This window comes from Centropristis striata, chromosome 1 (genome assembly GCF_030273125.1).
Source record: "Centropristis striata isolate RG_2023a ecotype Rhode Island chromosome 1, C.striata_1.0, whole genome shotgun sequence".
Lineage (NCBI taxonomy): Eukaryota > Metazoa > Chordata > Actinopteri > Perciformes > Serranidae > Centropristis > Centropristis striata.
The window spans coordinates 4,921,306-4,944,182 of NC_081517.1; the positions used below are offsets into that span (position 1 = coordinate 4,921,306).

The window sequence follows — 22,877 nt, forward strand, 5'->3', positions numbered from 1 at the left end:
CTTTTTTGTTCTCTCAATTACTTTTAACTGCCTCTTTGCTGTTGGTGTTCCATGTATATACTTTTTACTTTTATTATTGCTAAAATTGTGTATGGTTCCATATTATTATTTTTTATTTTTTCATTGTTTTTGTGTGAAGCACATTGAATTGCTACATGTATGAAAAGCGGTATACAAATAATTATGCTTTGCCTTGCCTTGCCAATGATGATCTTTTTTGTACAAATTTGAACTTTTGACCTGTTTATGACGTGAAGACATAAAAATGAAGCAACGTGGAGTCTTGCCATCAGCTTCCCTCTAAAGATTTTTTTTTGGATGATATTCAGCCAAGTAAAACTGGAGATAATGTCAAATATATTTAGTATAAAAATATAGAATTAGATATTATCCTCATATAACCTGTTATATGTTATAATTGCAACATGTGTTCATATTTGCAACATGTACATTTATTTCTGTGTGTGAAAAATAATTTTCAAGATCAGATTTTAATTTTTCCTTTTCGGGTTCAAAATTTTGATTAAGTAAGTCAAAGTTAAAAAATATTTATCAGGACACATAGGTGAGGCTGCGCTGAAAAAATATTTTTTTGACAGATTTTTTAACGGACATAATATCCCAAGATTTCAGAGGCTTAATCCAAAACTACCACTCAATAAATAGCATCTATAATATCAGCAGCCTAGGAAATTGCATGCATGTATGTATGAATGCACTTGTGTGTGAATGTGTGTGTGGTTGTAAATTGATCCCTCCTACTCTCGCTGGTTCGTTGTGCAGAGGAGGGGCGAGGAGGAGGAGGAGGAGGAGGAAGAGGAGGAGGAGGAGGGCGCTGAAGCAGGAAGGAAGGCAGGCAGAGAGGGAAGGGAGGCAGGCTGTGAATGCTAACAAGCCCCGTCGTAATCATACAGCACCGTAGGTCGGGTTTGATAAAAACGCCTTGCAATGGAGCGGAGCGACGACCACTATTAAACACCTACTATGCGCCAGTGCCGCGTCCGCCCTGTGCGCGTGCAGCAGCCTCACCGTCGTCGGCACGTTTGATCAGAAAAACCCGTCTTTTTCCGCTGAGTGAAATGTATCGAGACTGCTCGGGATTCACATTCTGACAATGGAGATTGAAAATATCGTGGCCAACACGGTTCTCCTGAAGGCAAGGGAAGGTAAGCACAGCTGAATGACACAAATAAATAAATTAAAATGTATTTTTCTCTACCCCTCTCACCTCACCGACATGGCCATGGACGAGCCTGAGCTCTCTCTCTGGCTGTCCTCTTTGGGATTTCTGCTTTTTCTCTGTCTCCCATCCCTTGCGCAGCGCTTTGTCTCCGGGCAAACACCAAACATATTCCGTTGAAATCAGCTGTTTGAACACCAACAACACACACATTTACCGGGCAGGTTAACATATAAGGCCCAGCGGGGCTGGAGATGAACAACGCAGGGAGTGTTTTTTTTTTTTTTTTTTTTTTTTTGCAGCATCGCGCTTAGACGGCAGCGTTGCATTAGGAGGCTGTCGAGCAAATTTTTTCACACAGTGGTTTTGTGGATATTTACAATTTACGATGACATAACGCATATTTAATGGTATTCACATTACGTGGTTGTTGAGTGTGAACCAAAATATAGCTGCGCAGTGGGGCTGCTGAGCCCCAGCACAGCCTCTTCTTACCTGTCATTGTAGGTTTCGGTGCGTTTAAAGCCCAATTAGTAATGTAAAGTGAGCGCGTGGTATTATTTGACGCAGAAATATGCCACTGCATTGCCGTTTGGCTGTTGATAAGAAGCCACTGAGGAGAAAGGGGGTATTTTAGGGGGAGGTTTTTAGGTGCAGTAGGGGGACAGGGAGAAGGCCCAGCATGTACCCCGGCTGCCGAGGCGTGTAGCCCCGGGTGTGCACGCTGCTCAGTGGGCCGGTGATCCCGCGGCAGCTCACCTGGAGGTGGAAAAAAGAGGCGAGTATCCATCTGTTTTCCAGGAGATGGCAGAGCAGAGAGGCTACTTTGTAGCAAGTGAGTGGGCGCAGGGTGGGTGTACAACACTGTATCAGCTGCCAGAGGAGGGTAAAAAGGTGTTATTACGATTTCAGCTTGTGTTTTTCTCTCTTCCAAAGCAGCAGAATGGCCTCAGAGGATGTCTTCCAAGTCGGTGCGTTTTATTGGACAGCAGAGTCCGCTGACAGTGTGCGTACATCGCTCGGGGGTCGCGGAGGCCTTCCCTTGCTTCTGGTTTGCATTATATTCGGACTGCGTTTCAGTTCAAGACTGAACGCCAACACTGCTGTGAAATGGATTATTCACAGCAGTAGTGAATCCATTTCATAGCAGCAGCTGCTCCTTACCAGACACCAGGCTTTCCTTTACCTGCCGTTAAATGGGGCTTGGCACTGTCATGAGTGTTACCCCGGGATGGCATTGTTCACTGATGGGATCTACAGGCTCAGTACCTGTCAGTGTCCAACAGGCCCCCAGTGATGGGTTTATTATATGCAGAGAGTAGAAGAAGGAGCCTGTGTGGCTCCGTATGTGGCCCAAGTTCACCAGAATCATTTAGCTGAAACATCTTGTGATTAATTAGGTGGTCATTTGACTGGTCATTTGTGATTTTTCAGTCACCAGGAGTCATTTATTATGTTATATTAGCAACCAGATGTTTGTTCTTAAAACTTGTGTTGTTACTTTCAAGTATTTTTTTTGGAAAATCTATTTTCCAGAGTTCCTACAGGTGTTGGAAATTCTTCAATATTGTTGTGGTAGAATAGAATAGGTCTTTATTTGTCATTGTCACATGTACAACGAAATTCAAAGTGCTCTCCAGTCAGTGCAACATTTAAGAGTCTATAAAAATATAAATATATAAAGAAAAAAATATGTACAATTCAAAATACCCAGTTTAGAAAAACACATAAACACACCCAGACATACATGCATTGTCGCACAGGGAAAAAAAACAACAAACAAACAGCATGAACACACAGTCGAGACAACAACAGTACAGAACATATCTCAAATGTGTTGTGGTGTTTTTAAGGTGTCACAGTAATAACAATATTGACTTGTTAAGCTCAGGAAAAGTGATCATAGTCATGTTTTATATCAGACAGTATAGCCCCTTGTGTTTACATGCATGTTTGTTGACATAAGAATGTCACAAACATTTTTGCCAACATGATGTCATAAAAACAGCAGGGTTTTACCTCACCATTATAAGACTTGGAGGCAGCAAGTGTTTTTACAGTGCTTTAGTCGAATTAACAGGGAAAAACTATTCTAAAACGCTGCTGTAATTTCGGGTTGTGCTACTTCTCTCCTCTTGTCTTCTCTCTGTGTTGGAGTTTCACCGTGGGTGGGGCTCAGCTCCTCCATACACACATACAATTAAAAGTTAATTGTGTTTTGAAATGGCAAACGTGCAATATTATGCAATTACAATATCGTATATCAGTGTCATTAAATGGTTTTAATATCGTTTGTCACAGTTAGTTCTGGGACAATATATCCTCCAACAAAATGTATTCATTGTGACAAGGATGATGCCACAAAACATCATTTTGTAATTTTATAGGACAATAAATCAAATTTTATTGTGATGAAGAACTGAAATAATCAGTTTAATGTAGATACTGTATGACCTGTATTTAAATATGGAATTTAGCCTGGAAATTAGGGTTGTCACGATACTAAAATGTTCAACTTGATATCGATACTCAGGAAAATATTCGATACTCGATACCATTTTCAATACCACAAGGATAAAAACAAAGTCCCCAAAATTTAACAGAAATATTTTTATCAACAAGAAAAATGCAACATGTGAAAATTAACAGAACCACGGGTTAAATATTTATAATAAAAAACAGTTGTGCAAAAAGAAACTGCAACTATGATAACAAGCTTCAGATACTCGATACTTTTGAAAATGAGTAATGTATCCGGATACAACATTTTAGTATCGATACTTTTTTGAGTATTGATACTTTTGACAACCCTACTGGAAATACACCTTGAAAATGCTCAAAGTGCATGATTTAATTGGAAAACAACATAGTTGTTGTTGCACACTCCTCCGCCACATCCAACCTGTTGAGCATACAATCAGCATTGTTTTTTATATTTCTCCCTGCTATACCATTCACTTTGTTAATTAGCACTCAGATTAAAACACCTAATGGCTCCCAATTTATCCCTTTAAGGTGCACAGGAGACTAATTAGATTTTAATTAGGCTTTCCAGAGGTGGTTGTTTGCAGCTGTCAAAGTGTTTCAGTATGTCACACTTGTCAACACGGGCAGTGTCAGGAGCTGTGGAGCGAACCCCACCTTAAAACACACTAATCCAGACAGAAAACAGCTCCTGTGGATCAGAGGTCAGCCGTCTTTTGATTAAAGAGTCTCCTCGATCCACATTTTCCTACACGGCATCAAGGACTCTGCAAGCAGCAGACGGGTGCAGCTCGGCAGTCTAACAGCTGCGTGAACTAGGTCCAAGCCACTGAGTCAGCAAAAGTTTGCGTTGCCGATGTGTCCTTGAGCAAGACATTAAATCACTCGTCCCGTAACTCTCTGACCTTGTTGTGGAAATGACAGGAAATGACATTTACGCAGCGTACTGGGAAGTATGCACGCTCCATAAACAATCGTAGGTTGTGTTAGTTTGCAGCACTCAAGAATTAACTAAAGGACATCACGCCTGTTGCTGCAGAGAAGATCTTTGTGACTTTAAACATTTTACTCGCTCACTTTTACACACCTGTTGATGTGAAACTGGGTGGCCAGAATGAGAAGTGTTATGACAGGGTGTGTCCAGTCTGCCACAGATGAAATGACACGTCAAGGGAAGTGGTTTGGTGTTATAGAGATGACACTGCTGCCACCACTCCCCACCCCTGCTCCTGTGAAATTACACGTACATATGGTACAGAATGTGAAAAGGCAATGCAACACATTTTACAGTATTTAGAGTTTTCTCTCGCCTTAAGGCTGCACAGACTGCCAGAGGTGACAGCTGCAGTGGGTGACAGACATATGAAGTTATTGCTGTATTGGAATGTTTTGGACAGCATTTGTTAGAATACCAAGAGAAAAACTTTTAGCATAGACGCAGATAGGGCTGGGCGATATGGAACAAAAGTCATATCCCGATATATTTAGGTTGAATATCGATATATATCCCGATATTTTTTTTATCACAAATTGAGAGCAAATGCAAAAGTCAAAGCCAAATATGACATGTCACAAGTAGTTTTATTGAAACTTTTTATTTAGGTGAACATAAATACTGTATAACAACAACCTTTTTTTTTTTTTTTTTTTTTAAATCAAAGCTCCATAAAATTTGAATTAATAAAATATCTTGTATAAAAGCTGCAGCTTGCCTGGAGCAGTGATCACAGTGCAAATTTGAACTATATTGATGTATGCAGTATGGTCTAATTCAATATCACATTAAAAAATATATAGATATATCTTTTATATCGATATATCGCCCAGCCCTAGTTTCCATTCACTTATTCTTAAGCACATTTTGAAGTATCGCATGAGAAAAAAGAGGTATTGAGGTATTTTTTTTTGCCTTTGTTGAAACAAGATGTGCTAAATGGGATATGGGAACGCCTTAGATAAATAGGTTCTAATGTAACAAACATTTAAGTTAACTCAGATGACTGATCAGCTGTTTCCGCGGTTGATGTCTTCCCAGGTAATATATTTCTCTTTGTCTCAATACAACATGAAACATGGCCGGTACTAGCTGACGCTGAAGAACAATTAAAACTTACTCAAAGGGAAACTCTCAGAAGACCACTCCCCAATCTTCCCCTCGTAGATGGTTAGATAGGCGAAGTGATTGTGAAGGGTCTATTGCAGTCTCACAGGCTACATGACACACCCGCTTCACTACCAGACACACCCATTTTAGTACACAACATGTCCCTTGAGGTAACTTCCAGTATAATGTACTTATTTGAACCCAAGCCATGATCTTTTCCTAAACCTAACAAAAGCAGTTTTAGCGCCTAACCCGCCAACCACGTTGACGAAGTGTGGTGGGTTTATTTTATTGGTGGGTTGCAGCTTTGTGTATTTAGGGCCAAATTCTGACAAACCAATGCTGCAGTCTAGTTTATTCGCTCTAAACCAGTTGATAGAAACATGCCTTACTTTTTTTATTTTTTGTTTTTTTGTACTGTATGTACTTTATTAGCTTTAGTTCACATTTGTGTACACGCAAGGTAACGTCTCGGGTAATAAAATGTTTTTTTTTTTTTTTTACAACTTTATTTATGATTTTTTCATATTGAAAACATTGACATCATTGGTTAAGCATTTTTTACAAAAGTTGTGAACCCCCCCATCCAGGTGGCACCCCCACAGACACATCCACTTAAACATTCACGTTTCAGACAGGCAGACAGAACATCAAAGGAAAACAAATATACATTGACGATAACTAAATAATAATAATAATAATAATAATAATAAAAGAGACACTCAAACTACTCTGTGTAAATCCTTAAGAACATGACACCAAAATTCTGGACCTCTGGCATAAAAATAAAAAAAAGAGTCCCAACAGTCAGAACATGGGCATTACATGCCTTACTTTTTGAATTTCCCAAAAAAGAAATCCAAAGTTTGCTTGTTTGTTTGACAATTGGATGAAAACAGGAAATAGTCTCATACAGTATAACATCAGAAATATCTCTTTAATATCTGTGATGCTTGTCTAAACCCCTTTCATCTTGTTTAGTACCTATATAAAGTATTTACCTATATGGCTCATATATTAGAGGGCCACTTTTGGCGGCAGATATTGTTAAATCACAGACTGTATGGGTGCATATATTGGCTAATGTTCACAGAAAACTTGTCGTACATAATGCGGTTAAAAGCACTTGAGATAATTTAGAAACCGTGTTATCATACTTTGTCCCGCAGACTCCACTGTTTACAATACTTTGCAGCCCCTGAGTTGGCAGAGCACCCTATCATAGCAGAGCAGATGGCGGTGTGAAGTCTGTTGAGAAAAATTATGTTTACTCTTCAGCTGTAAAATACCCTGCCGCCATTTCATTTATTTGTCAGAGCTCTTTAACAACCAAATTGGAGGGGCCTTTCGATCAATTTCACATTAAACAAATGGCTTATGTAAAACTGGAAACAATAGTTGATTCTAACTGATACTGTTTTATCTTGATAAGGAAAGCAAGCTCTAATAAATAGCTTTTGGAACATTTTATACCTGACATATTTTCCTCTTTCACACAAGTCAACAGATGCTAATCCTCATCTCAGCCACGATGCTGTAAACTATTAAATCACTGCTAAAGTTGTGCATTTCTTTAAGACAAATCCACCCCTGCACTGCAAAAAAAGAAAAGTTGGGTGAACTCAAAATTGCAAGGCAACAAACTTAGATAAAATTTTAAGTTGGACAATTAAACTAAATATTTTAAGTTTTGTTTTTGAGTTTGCTCAACTCTGAATTTCTCTGGCACAATTGTAATGCCGCTATGAAATGTCAGCTAATGTTGCGACCACAATTTTGAGTTAGCATTGATACGCTAATGGCTACTCTTGTAGCTGTAACAAGCAGCGCCGCTAGCATCAGTTAGCTGCTAGCATCAGTTAGTCGCTAGCATCAGTTAGCCGCTAGCTTTCGCTAATGACCGAATTTCACAACAAAGAAATAAGAGTTAGCAGAACTATTGTCCCTTGTTGTGAACCCCAACTTAAAGATATAAGTAACAACAACTCACAAACTTGTTTTTGAGCAGACAACTGGCTTCCTTTGTTGTGCTAACTTACATTATTGCCCTAAATGTCAATAATTTATATTTCCAAGTTTTACCATATTAAATCACTGTTTTAAAACACAAGTTGGCTTTTGCAGCAGTGTGTATGCTGTGACATTGTCATTACAGGAATATTATTGTGATAAAATTCAGTTTAACTATGTATAACTTTCACGATAAACGATAGTATCGTTGTATAGATGTTGTTTTAGTTTTATAAACATATTGGAGCATAATAAGTACATCCTTTTCTTTTTTGAATCTCAAGAATATTAACACATTGGAATTGAAATGCGGAAAAGAAACATTAAAATATCCTAGATAAATGAAACATAAATAAATAAACTACAACCAAAACAAATAAAATAGACTTTCAGGCTCTGTTAACAAAAAAAATGCACTGAAATAAATATTATGTATTATATTATTTTATTATTAAAACAACATATAAACTGCTGGAATGGCTGCTTGCTTTTCTGCCAATTCAAACATTTACAGCATTACTTTAAAGACCAATAAGCACAAAAAGTCCACAAAAAAACCTATCATGTCCATTTTTATTTATTGAACGATAAGTCAATAGTAATAGCTCTATCAATTCTTACAAAATCAGGTCACTTCTTATCTTCATATCTGTAAATTTGTATTTGTATTAGTTTGTTAAAACTGCTTTTACCTCATTGTGAGATTGACTTCATTTACCAGAGTTCCCTTTGAGAGCCGATGTTTACTTGTTGCATTCAGCTGTGAGTTATAAATATAATTTGGCTTCAGGGAGCAGTAGTGGGTGCATGGTTGGAGCACGACAGAAAGAGCTCTTCTAGTTGAGAAGAGTTAGTTGCACCCCTTTGTCAAAACACAACGGGTTGGATGTCTGCAAGGCATTCTGGTCTACTGAGGTCTGTCATTTAAGAGCCTTGTCCAGGTTTTGTAAAATGGCAAACCTGAGGTGCTGATGACTGCGTATGTTCCTTGGCTTTAAAGTAATTCTGCAATTTGTGCTTTAATAAGCTGCGCTGGTAATGTATTGGTGGCTTGTCCTTTGGGGTGATATGGGGCTGGGCGATATGGACCAAAAGTCATATCCTGATATATTTAGGCTGAATATCGATATACGATATATATATCCTGATATTTTTAACGCAAAGTGAGAGCAAATGTTCAGTCAAAGTCAAAGCCGAATATGACTTGTCACAAGTAGTTTTATTGAAATTGTTTAAGTGAACATAAGTACTGTATAACAGGAGTACCTTTTAAAAAAAAAAAAAAAAAAAAAAAAATCAAAGCTCCAGTGCACATTTAAATTAAAAAAAATTTTTTAAATTAAAAATAGACCAAACTTTTTCTGAACTCAATATATTTATATGAGAAAAGAATAACAAACATTACAAAATAACTAAATATGACAAACCCTAGTGAGGGCAGCATTTATATATAACGAAAGAAAAGGAGCAAGGATCTAGGGTTAGTATCAATACTCAAAAAAGTATCAATACTAAAACGTTGTATCGGGATACAATACTCATTTTCAAAAGTATCGAGTATCTGAAGCTTGTTATCATAGTTGCAGTTTCTTTTTGCACAAGAGTTTTTTATTATAAATATTCAACCTGTGGTTCTGTTCATTTTTACATGTTGCATTTTTCTTGTTGATAAAAATATTTCTGTTAAATTTTGGGGTCTTTGTTTTTATCCTTGTGGTATCGAAAATGGTATCAAGTATCGAATATTTTCCTGAGTACCGGTATCGAGTTGAAAATTTTAGTATCGTGACAACCCTACAAGGATCACAGTGCAAATTTGAACTATATCTTTATATGCCATATGGTCCAATTCCATATCACATTTAAAAATATATCTTTTATATCAATGTATCGCCCAGCCCTACGTTTTATGCAGGGTTCACTTGCACTTGTGACGATTCTCTCTGACCGATCAAAGAAAAGTACCAGTTACCAGCTACCATCCACAACTTTTTAAAATGGGAAACAGCAACAAATAAGAGCAAGTAGAGTCAAGTCGAGCTGCACCATCTGGGAATATGTAACTTGGAATAAGGAACATGCAAGCAGAAGTAAACAATTACCAAACTATGGTGGTGTGGATACAAAAATGTTATTTTGAGATGATAAAAATGAGCAGCTATTCACTGAAATCAACTGGTAAACCTTTATTTTATTGCTGTCACTGATTTTGGTCTTGAAATTGTCTTTGCTGATAAGTATGGTTTGGCTGATGTATGATGTCATCGCTGTGGCTGACAGTCATCAACCACTGAGCCTGGCTCCGTGATTTAAAAAGCCCCGCCCCCCATCTTCACCTGCAACTTGGCGTGTGTTTTCTGTGACATTTGTTAAGTGCTTAAAAGTACCAATTCTAATTAATTTAATGGTGCACAGATTAATTTCAAAGCGCAACTGAAGGTGTCCCATCAACAGATCCAAAGAACACGCAAGAAAATGAACACACTTATTTTTATCATCTATGTAATGCACTTATTTCTGGTGAAAGAATTAATAAGTTGATGATTTCCTAATGGTGGATATTAGGGCTGGAACGATACACAAACACCTTGGTTTTGAGGTCACGGTTCGGTTAATTTTTGGTACAGTATGGAAACAAAATGCAAAACCTAAATTTGCTTATTGTTTATTTGCATGCTTATAAATAATAAACAACAAATATATATTTTGCGTGCAAACCAACAGTTTATTGTGATTTTAACCCATTTAGGCCAAAAACACCTGTAAAAATGCCTGTAAAACCTCTGGGCAATTTTAAAATAATCCCCGAAAACCTGAAGTTTTTCTGGAAATTCAACACAAGTGTCAACGCAAAAAGTATTTGAGAGCTTATAGCTGTTATATCTGAACTGCCTCCGCTATAGTCGTCTTCCGCCATGAGTTAAAGTTCTGGAAAAGTCCCTTGTTGCATTGCGACACTCCCACATGTATTCTGATGCATTTAATTGGCCAAGAGACCGAAAATAGGTGGAAAAAACTACAAATACTACAAAGCGATGTATCCGCTTTTCCGGCTTTAATGGTAGAAAAACGCAATTCCTCTCCAATTTCCAGTCCAACACTGTCTCTTTAAGTCCTTCTGCCAGGTTTGCGCTGGTGTGTTGTTAATACATCGGCCGAGTTTGCAGAACATGCCTCACCATGTTCCACTCAGGGCTGATGTGATGGGCAGTCACAGTTCTGTAGCTCTGGATGTCCATCCATCCCTCGTGAGTGCTACTGCACATGCCTTTGACAAGTCTTAAATAACAATTGATTTAGCTTGCTCATACAAGTCAAGTCAAACTTTATTTACAGAGCACATTTAAAACAACTGGGGTTGACCAAAGTGCCGTACAGATATCACAGTTGCAGGAAATAAGGTAAAAACTAAAATACATAAACACAATGCAACAATAGAATAAAAAAATAAAAATAGAATAAAATGAATTAAAATTTGAATAAAATTTTGTTTTTTGCCAGATGTCCACTTAAACTTGATTAAAAGCCAGGGAGAAAAAGTGTGTTTTTAGGGAGGATTTAACCACCTGAACGGCCAGGGAGAGGCTGCCTGAATGCCGAACCCAGCTGCGTTTGAACTAAGGTGGGGTTTTTTTCTTGTCGCGGTGATGTTTACACTCGGGTGGTGTCGTTTCAGGTTAGCATTAGCGTTAGCATGTTCGCTGTGTTTCCAGAAACGTACCCGATATCTCTTGAACAATGTCGGCTCACTGCCCTCGTATTATCCACGTGTCTTTGTCCGTCACAATACTTCACCAGGAAGCCAAAGTGCTCCCACGCAGGAGACTTTAGTGACAGTGGAGCGTCCTCAATCTCCGGCTTACCGCTAGGGGTAGCCATGACGCACACGAGCTGCACTTGTAGTTGCCGGCGTAAAAATAACCACACACAACTTCCGGGTTCGGGAACTCACCCATGCACATCGCTGTACCAAACCGAACGTCCCGTACCGAAATGGTTCAATACAAACACGTGTATCGTTACGTTAATGGTGGGTTTTGTGATGGTTAATCAGTTTAGATGACTAGTTTGACAAAATCATCGTCCCTCGTGATGTTTCACTGGAGACATTGTTTTTTCAATTTGGACGACATTGCCCAACCCTACTAAGAAGCTGAAAGCATCCAACTGGCAGAGAGGAACAGGATCAAGTTGTAGCTGAGTGAAACATATGTTCACCACACTATACATGCCCATTTTCATATTAAAATGTAAAGAGTGACTGGACATGAAGGGCATTTCACCCCTTTTCATGTAATCAAACTACACAAGATCTTTTTCTGCTGTGTTTCTTTAATCATTCAACTGTCCTGATGAAAAGGAAGGAATGTGGACGGTCCGGAGCTCACATTCCTCTGACAAACGGTAGAAACTAATCCTGCTTATATAACTAATTTCCACCTTACAAGTTTTTTTTGCAATGGAACAGTAGCGATGTAAAATGATATGTTGTACCTGTGCTGTTGGTGTGTCTAACCTCTCTCTGCTCTCTGCCCTCTCTCCACCACCCTTCAAATTGTAGACCAGCAGGTCCTCTCAGACCACTTGTAAGGCTTTTCCTGTGACGTTAGCCAGCGTAGCTTTATTAGTTTTGTGGTCATAGCTGGGCTAACACTTGTTGTCATCACCCTGGGGTGTTTCCTCCAGCTGAGGCTCATAAAACACATTGCTTTGTGACTGTCCCTTGATGTGGGACTCATTTTACAGTTATTACACCCACAAATGGGCTGTGCGGAGAACGAGACGCAGTGTGTTGCGTACGCAGTTATGCTGCATGGCACTAGCAGCGACGCTTAGCTTGGCTGGCTACTGGGTTGTTCATTAGCACAATTTCTTGGCAAGCTGACTAAGCATGAAGAGACACTTTTTGAGGCACTTTGTGAACATCATAGGGATGTTGTTCCAGCTGGCTTATTAAATGTTAAATGGCCGTTCTTCCTATGAGAACCCAGCTGTCAGGCTGATTTTAACAATGTGTACGGCTAAGTGTGTTTACAAGTTCTTATGGTTCAAATAAAGATTTAGTTTCTCTAAAAAGAGTTTTTAGAGGTCTGGCAGAGTCAAAGTCTAGTAGCAAGTGTATTAAATATCAAAGGTCCTTCATGCTTTATCGGTTTGCTTTTTTGAAACATTCCTAGAGTTACAATTTGGCCTTTTTGACTGCATTCATATAGTGCCTTTCTATCTTACCGGACAAAGTTCTTTACAATTTGGACATTCACATTCACGTTTATACATGACACACCACAACTTGGGACTCAGTGTCTTGCTCAAGGACACTTGTACATGCAGACAGGAAGAGCCGGGAATCAAACAGCCGACCTAGTGATTAAAGGACGACCCGACAAATATAAGTCGCCAGGAATTATTTTTTTTAAGCTGACCATAACAATAATCAATAATCATCATCTATTCATGATAATTTACCTTTATGATAACAAATAATTTTACTTTTTTGCTTTTTAAACAGAAGGTCATAACCTGTAGTTTCTGCACACCCGGGGGTAACAAAGGCTTCGATGGATGATATAATATTATATATTATATTATATAATATTACGTAGTTTTCCAAAAATATTTTTATTGTCAATTTTTAGAGTGACAAATAACATACATACACAAATAATAAAGATAATAATAAAAGGCAAATAAATAAAAATTAGACACAAACAAAGTATACACAATATAATGTCAGAGTCGAATGTCCACTTAAGTGTATCAAATGTCACAATAGGTACATTTCAAGAACACACGATAATAATAATAATAATAATAAATAAAATAGAAATATAGGTGAATAAATAAATTATTACGTAGTTTTGACCTAACCAAATGTAACTGTTGTCACTACTGTTGAGACAACAAACACTGTTCTGAATCCACAAATGTATTTATATTTTAAAGTAGTGTACATCAAAAACTTTTCAAACATACTTTGGCTTTTATCGAGCATGAAGTGGTTTGATGTAATCTGTCGCCACCCAGTATCATACATCAGGACTGATGTACATCGTACATCCCTCGTTCTCACTCTTGCCTTTAAATATGACATGAAAGTGTTGTCTTATCAGAGATAATCTTCAAGGTGTAATATGTTCTATGTGTTCCACACCCAAGGCTCAGCGCCGCAGAGGCTGCTTCTGCGTGTTCCTGCTCCGTCAGTGTGGCCATGAAATTAACCAGTGGGCCCTTCATCTGAGAGACAGCTGTAGATAACATATCGATGATTAACCTTTCAGTCCGTCCTCTTACTCACTTGAACTCTGCGCGTCTTGCTCAAGTTTAGTCTCACCGTGTTCCCTCGCTGTCCTTCTCTCCCCCTCCCCCCCGCGTTCTCTCCCTCAAGACACTGTGAAAACAAGGGTCAGTTTTCAAGCACGTCTCGACTAGATTTAATGGAATATCTCGAACGTGGAGAGATGGGGCAGAGAGGAAGGAAAGGTCTTGCAAAACACCACAGCACGCTGCTGGAATGAGCAAGAGCGCGTGTTTATGTGCAGCGTGTGTGTGTGTGTGTGTGTGTGTGTGTCTGTCTTCTGCTCATGTGAAAAACTCAATGTCCTACCTCGTGTGAGATCCACCATCCGTCCTCCCCTGCCACTTTTCTTGTTTTGTTGTCATGTAATGTCATAGATAGACAGACAGACTTTATTTATTTATTTATTTATCCCAAGCTGGGAAATTACAGTGTATCAGCAGCATTACACACAGAGACAATAACAACACAATTAAATAATAAGAATATCCTAGGCATACTTCAAGCAATAAAATATAAAATACAATAAAAAATAAAGTGTCTAAAGAAGGACTATGTATTAAGGAGTAGAATTCCAGTGCAGAATAAATGTGAGTATGCAGTATAAAAATGTTGGTGCCGTGAAACAAATAAGGTGCAATGAACAGTGTGCATAAAAAACATAAAGTGCATAGCGACGGTATGTAATGAACCAGACTATTATTTGTTATTGTTATTATATTGTCATGTCATGGAATTTACTCTGATGTTGTAATGTTATTCACATTTTTACACGTGACCCACTCCAGAGCCATATGGAGAAGGAGAGAGGGAGGGAAGTCTGGCCATAAAGAATTAACGAAGGCATAACAAGAGAAAAAACTGTTTATATGGGGGAGGGGAGCAAGGAGCTGAAGTCAGAGGAAAAAAGGGAAGGGGGCATGTGAGAGAGGTGAGGATTAGAGGAGAGCAGTGCTGCCTGATGTTCACATGTTTCTCTTTTCCTCTCTTTCTCAGCTGATGTGTGTCTTTCAGTGCCAGTATACAGACGGATTACCTTCTGCAAACACTGGGCCTTTGCTTTGAATAGGCAACACAGATACTAGCAGCTAATGTTTTCCTTATCAGGGGCTACTCCAGCCAATCACACACTGTATGGGAGAGAGCGACTGGGAAAGTAACAGGCCATTCATTTATCATGGCCGGGCTCCATTGTGCCCATGTGCGTGTGCATGCTCATATTACAATGGGCCTAAACTATGCGTGACCCCTCTCTCATTTCCTACCATTTAAGTCATGTTTTTTGGGAGAGTACCGCAGCCGTCCCGGTCCGAACCTCCACCTCATGTGACTGCTGCTGTGGGGTGGGGGTCACATCTGACGAGGTATGGGCTGGTACCAAATATTCAGGGTATGATTACAGTAGCCAAAAATATCTTGGTAAACAGTGTTATCAGTGGGTTTTAAAGTTAGAAAAATGCTGTTAGTGCCAAATGTAGTAGAGTTACTGAACAGCATGTTTGACTTTCCACCTTTCATTTACTTTTCATTTTATGCTCAGAGGAATTTTTTAAGTGCACACTGACCTTTAACCTGCATGCTGTTTTTGAAGCCATGGTTCATACATTCTTACATCTATCTAGCTATCTATCTATCTAGAAGATCTGTGTGTATCTCTCTGACCGTTAGTCAGACTGACCTCAGATTTCGTATGTGGCTTGCTCATGACACGAAGATGTGCATCCTCGATTTTGAAGATTTTTGAATACATTTTTCAAAATATCATTATTTACGTAGGACGTGTTGCGGCATTGCACTGTTTCCGATCGGACGTCTTTTAGGGGAGCTCCGCCCCCTTTTTGGGGAGCTCCGCCCCATTGTGTGATAGGCCTACACCTGGTCAGTAACACAATTCACTCTGGATCTACACCCTGACTCATCTCGTCTGGAAGTCTATTTAGCCTACCTATCTTTAGGAGTTTTAAAGTGGCTACAAGGTTCGATTTTCCAATAACATTCAAATAGTTTCCAGCCAATATCAATGTTCATGCATGTAAACTTATAATAGCTCCTATAATAACTATTTCTGTGTCTATTTATATCTCAGTCTACATCCATGTATTACCCAATATACACTTTGTATATTAATACTACGCAAGAGTATTATACCTCATTGGTGTCTCACAGGTGTCTGAAACTCAAATTACCTGGGGGCCGCTGGAGACAGTATCAAAATGACCCAAAAAAGACACAAAATGACGGGAAAAAAATAAATTACTTCAAAAAGACGCAAAATGATCAAAAAAAGACACAAAATTACTAAAAAAAAGGCGCAAAATTACCCAAAAAAGACACAAAATGATCAGAAAAAGACACAAAATTACTTTTTCAAGACAAAAAAACTAAACTCTTTCAGAGTTTTAAAGTGCGCTACAAGGTTCGATTTTCCAATAATATTCAAATAGTTTCCAGCCAATATAACTACTAAACTAACTAACTAAATAACTATTTCTGTGTCTCTTTATAGCTCAATGTACATCCCTGTATTACCCAATATACACTTTGTATATTAACACTACGCAAGAGTATTACACCTCATTGTACATCCCACTTTCACACACAACCTCATTTGGCCAGAATTGAAAAATCTCCCACTATATGAATACATACTTGCTTCGGGCACTGCACTAGTTCACTCTGTCACTGTGTAGCCGGACTGCCTGAAGTGGACTGTGTGTAGATGTAAATACTGGTTGCTTGCTGCCGTGGTCGGTCTGTCACTGTCACAGACGAGCTGGATTTTCTGGCCTTGTGGCTGTTATTCTGAGTGTCGGCATGTGACATGTGTTCATCAGATGGGTGAGCGGCTTCTCCCATATGGCGCCGCAAAATAAAGACGGGTTGTGAAAGACAGCAGCGCTGCACAGCCCTGTGATCACGGTAACATCTGAAAAAGCTGGGAATCACAGCAAACAAAGTTGCCAGTGATGCTGTTCCTTCTTCCAAGTGTTTTCATTTTATCACTGCTATCGCTTTAAATTGCCCAGAGTGACGATTTATTCTCACATTATGAGTGAAAATAATTGCTGATGTGTTCATATATGTGCCATGTAGTAACACCCTTTCTATTCTATTTTCTATTTAGTTTAATATCATACAAAACTAAGTTTGTCACCATACCGGAATTTAAAAAAATTTTTTTTTAGCTTTTATAGCTCGGGTTTTTTCCATAACATCAAATTTGGTTTAAACACATCGAATTGAAAAATTTTGACAACTTCATACAAGGCAGATATTTATTTCTAGAACACTCTTAATTATTTTAGGAATTATGTCATTGATATGTATGAAGGTAAGATTTAAAAATAAACTTGTCAATGCTGTTTATGTTACCTCAAACGTATCAAACATATGTATATTTGACATTTCTGTCTTGTATAAAGACAGAAGGTAAATCAGCCAATATGTATGCTGATACAATATATATTTAATGAGATAATATTGGTGATGCATCTGTTGGCTGATTTATCGGACTAGTTGTCATTTCACCCGTTTCTCCATATAAATTCCACAAATGAAAAGATGCTCTTTATTAGGGGTGGGCAATATTGCCCGAAAAGATTATCACGATATTTAAGAATATTTTTGCGATAACGATATTCTTGACGATATAACAAAATACTGAAAAATATATAGACAATATGATTTTTTTTTAGTCTGTATAAATAAATAAAAAACGTTCAAAAAAATATTAATCAATCATAAATGTTAAATGTACTGTAAACTGCAAAATACAAAAAAATACTCTTGAGTATTAGCAAATAATAAAAAATAACAGTCTTCTTGTAAATTCTATGGTGGCTCTAACACACTGCTCTTATTTTGAAAGCTGCATGTGTTTACAACTTTAATTGTTAGCTAATGTTAGCTCGCGGCTAACGAACGGCATAATGCAGCAGTGTGTTCGGACCGTTTTGACCTCTGATGGACCAGACAGGTTGATGGTATTTAGTTTTTTGCGCGCACACGCACTGATGCACACGGAGAGAAATAAAAAAACAACTTTATATTATGAATTGTGTAAATATACTTTCAGTAGCTTGAAATGTGACGTTACCACAGTACATGAGAGTCTGGCGGGCCGCCACAGTCTAGGTAATTAATGGGAAATCCTTACGCCACTACGAAGAAGTAGGAATGTTGCAAATATCATGATACGCATTTTTTATTACTCATAAAAATATATATATATATATCGGTATAATTGGGAGCGATACCATATGGCACACCCCTACTCTTTATGCAGTGATTGAGTCAGAAACCCATCGTGCACACACACATTTCCTCTGTAAGTTCAGTTTTATTATTTCCACTTTCTGCATGTGAATTTGTGAACTCTACTTGAACTGGCTGTAAGAAAAATAAATCTCAAGTCTGAATTTGTGAAAGCGTCAGGAACTTAAATGGCGAGGTGGGGTGGGGAGCTGATACTTCCACAGTCTACTGTGTGACCTCCAGTCTGACTCCTTCTCCTGCTTGAGATGAAAGGAGGAGGAAAGGGAGGACAGGGAGAGGAACATATTTGGGATGGTGTTGGACCGTATTTGGCCTGCACTCGCATTAAGAGCATGTGAAAACAGCAACTGATCACTGGGGAGGAGAGAGAGCTGAGATAGAGACAGAAGACACTCATTAATGTAACATTCATTAATGAAGTCATATTTCTGTCCAGACAGACAGACTCACAAACAAAATCTGTATTAAAATACTCCGTCTACTCCCTCTATCTATCATTCCCTTTCTTTGTGTATTTTCTTTCTGTTTCACATACGGCCATGTCTTGCATAATTACAACATAATGTAACGATGTAACTTACATACATCTAGCAGATGTATGTAAGTTACATCATTACGTTATGTTGTTTCATTATGTCGTTACATTATGTGATTATGTTATGTCATTATGTTATGTTGTTACGTTACATCGTTACGTCAGTACATTATGTCGTTACGTTACATTGTTACATTATATCATTATGTCATTATGTTACATCCATACATTATGTTAAGTTATGTAGTTACGTTACATCGTTACTTTATATCGTTACATCAGTACATTATGTCATTACGTTACATTGTTACATTATGTCGTTCAGTTTCGTTGTTACGTTATGTCGTTACATTATGTCATTACGTTACATCAATACATTATGTTGTTAAGTTATGTCGTTACGTTACATCGTTACTTTATATCGTTACATCAGTACATTATGTCGTTACGTTACATTGTTACATTATGTCGTTACATAACATCAATACATTATGTTGTTACATTACATCATAACATTATGTCAGTACATTTTGTTTATACGTTACTTCGTTACATTATGTCATTTCTTTAAGTTATGTCTAAATTATGTTACATAACATCAATACATTATGTTGTTACATTACATCATAACATTATGTCAGTACATTTTGTTTATACGTTACTTCGTTACATTATGTCATTTCTTTAAGTTATGTCTAAATTATGTTACATAACATCAATACATTATGTTGTTAAGTTATGTTGTTACATTATATCATTACGTTATGTCTGTACATTATGTCGATACGCTACATTGTTACATTATGTTGTTACGTTTTGTTATGTTATGTCGTTAAATAACATCAATACATTATGTCATTCCGTTACATCAATACATTATGTTGTTAAGTTATAACGTTACATTATATCGTGAAGTTACATTGTTACATTATGTTGTTTAGTTACATCGTTGCATTATGACGTTAAGTTACATTGTTACATTATGTCGTTACCTAGAGGAGAGGATACTCCTCAGACAGAAAGTAAATGACATTGCTGTTGGTGCATCCCTCCCAACTGTAAAGAGTGCTACAAGCGAGATAGAAGTGATGGATAGTGATTGCACAGGGACTTTGTATACATTATAGTAAGACATAAATGCTTTTCATTGATGCTACAGGGCACTTTGTGTCCCCTTTAAAGGGACAGTTCACGTCACAACTAAAAATACTCCTTACCTCTTATTAACAATCTAGATTGCTTTGGTGTGAGTTGCCGACTTTTGGAAATATCTGTTTCTGTTGTTTAAGATGAAAATAGATGGCACTCGGCTTGTGGTGCTCAAAGCACCAAAGAAAGTACACTTTAGAAACTCATCAGCAATATCTCTTTCCATAAATCATGACCCAGTCACAGACCTTGTTGTGAGCAGTTTCATGTTTACTTTCTATTGAACTACACCCAGCAACTGTATTACAGCACGAGAGGAAGTGTGCATCTACTGCTAGTAGTGCTAGTGCCTAGGGCTGGGCAATATATCGATATAAAAGTATGTTTTTAAATGTGACATGGAATTAGACCGTATCACATATATCGATATAGTTTACTTTTGTGCTGTGATCCTTGCTCCATGCATTATTAGACTGTTGTTTTAATTCATTTTTTTGTTCATTTTAATGCCTGGTACAACTAAAGGTACATTTGTTTGGACAAATCTCATGATAACAACAAAGATAGCTCATGAGAGTTTAATTTAAGAGCTGATATCTAGAAATTCTCCATGGATTTCTTGTCAATTATTTTGGTCATTAATCAGAAAACCATGGAAAATTGCTAGATATCAGCTTTTAAATTAAACTCTGAAGAGCTGTTATTGTTCTTATCATGAGATTTGTCCAAACTAATCCAAATAAGAAAATTGAAGATTGATATTTTTTCCATGGCTGTATATAAATGCTGCCCTTACTAGGGTTTGTCATATTTAGTTATTTTATTATTATTATTTTTTTAAAGATATTTTTTGGGCCATTTTTGGGCTTTATTGATAGGACAGAGTGAATGGGGAGACAGAGGGGAAGACATGCGGGAAAGGGCTCTCTAAAAATATTTATTTCAGAAAAAGATTGGCCTATTTTATTTCATTTTTATTTAAGATTTTTTTTATTTAAATGTGCACTTTATGGAGCTTTGATTTAAAAAAATGTACTCCTGTTGTTATACAGAAAGTTCACTTAGATAAACGGTTTCAATGAAACTACTTGTGACACTGAACATTTACTCTCACTTTACTAATGCCACAAGTAGAAAAAGAAAGTACTTCCTACATGAAACTGCTCACAACAAGGTCTGTGGATTATCTAGAGTAACCGGTTCATGATTTATGAAAAACGACATTGCTGATAGTTTTTTTTAGATGTTTCATTTGGTGTTTAAACACCACAAACAGAATGCCATCTAGCTCCATTCCATTGGAGGGAAGGTAGACGGCTTATATCGCCAAAACTCACACCAAAACAATCTAGATCAGGGATGGGCAACTGGAGGCCCGGGGGCCACATACGGCCCGCACCCTCACTTAAAGTGGCGCTCAGTACAACTACATGCATTTGAGCATGAAATCTTAATAATGCATTGTAAAAATGAACAAAATTACTTCTTACAATTAATGTTGGTCTGCTGTTCTTGCACTGAAAAAAAAAGAAATCACAGTAAGTGGTTATTTTTTATTTGCTTCAAACCTTTTTTATTCCTATTTATACTGTTCTACATGCATTTTAGCATGAAATATGTTAAGTTACCGCACTGTAAACATATTTAAAATTGTAGTTTCATTATATCTGGTTAGGTGCATGGTCCTTATGTGGCCCTGTGGTAGTCTTGATTAAAAATTGTGGCCCCCCTCCTGCATTTAAGTTGCCCATCCCTGATCTAGATTGATAAATGGTAAGAAAAAACAAGTATTTTTGCAGAGAACTGTCTCTTTAAGAAAAAACAGACATAGATTAAAGAGGGGTTTGGTTAACTCAAGTTGTTTTATTCGAGCTGAGTGTAATGTAGGGTCATCCATTCATCTGTGGCCAAAGCTGTCTCGCAGTTTATGGCCTTTTTTTATGGTGTTTAGCTTTTGTTGGATATTTGACAGCAGAGTGACAGGAAACATGGTGAAATGGAGAGAGGGTGGATGATGTGAGGCCAGTCGTTGGTGACATGTTGCACGCTGTGCGACCAGGATGACCCCGCTGGATGTAAATCTTTTAGGGAAAGGAATGTGCATCCTCGTACGTCTCCTGATTTGACACCAACTTGTTCCAACTTTTGAATCCCGTCACTTGTGCACATGCGCAGACCCGCGCTGAGATCCTGCGCGATGATCTCAGCGCTGGCTGTAGCTCGGCTATGAATGAGCGAAACTGCTCTGAAGTCGGTGTTTATGGAGGGCCCCGTTCTCTCGGAGGGGAGAACCAAAGTTAAATAAATACTTGCTCCATCCTGTCTGCATTAAGGGCCTGCACACATGGCTTTGACGTCAGAGTGACATTAAACAGGGTGGGGTGGCCCAGCCAGCTCCGACAGGCACGTGCACTACACACACACACACACACACACACACACACACACACACACACACACACACACACACACTTGCATGCTCTTCTATAGCTTGCTATTAAAATCATCCTTTTTTGTCATTATCTTTCTCTATTTTCTCAACTATTCTCTCTCTCCTTCTCTCTTTTTTTCCATCTGACCCCAAGTCTCTGTGACATTTCTCGCCCTCATGTCTTTTGTACAGTATACAAGCGTTGTCCCGTTCAACCTTTACTGGCACTTCACACTTAAATCTCCCCCAACAACAGCAGCTTAAGACACTGGAAGGAGTTAATCTCTGACAATTTGTTACTTTTTCCTGAGCTGGTTTGACTGTAATCATCAATCATTCCGTGTTTTTGGCTCCTGTGTGTGTGTGTGTGTGTGTGTATGGAAGGATTTCTCCTGCAATATAACCAGCCAGGTG

General features: G+C 38.0%; 1 protein-coding gene across 2 annotated transcripts in view; it reads left to right on the plus strand.

Moving 5' to 3' along the window:
* Positions 1-823: 823 nt before the first annotated feature.
* The window catches only part of grk4 (G protein-coupled receptor kinase 4), a 73,496-nt gene continuing 51,442 nt past the window's right edge, over positions 824-22,877 (plus strand). The window contains exon 1 of one of the 2 annotated variants that reach the window (XM_059356989.1): positions 824-1,166. In XM_059356989.1, coding sequence (XP_059212972.1) covers positions 1,115-1,166 — 52 coding nt within the window. In that variant the 5' untranslated portion in view covers positions 824-1,114. The remainder of the gene's footprint in view (positions 1,167-22,877) is intronic. The other variant, XM_059356926.1, reaches the window with a different exon arrangement.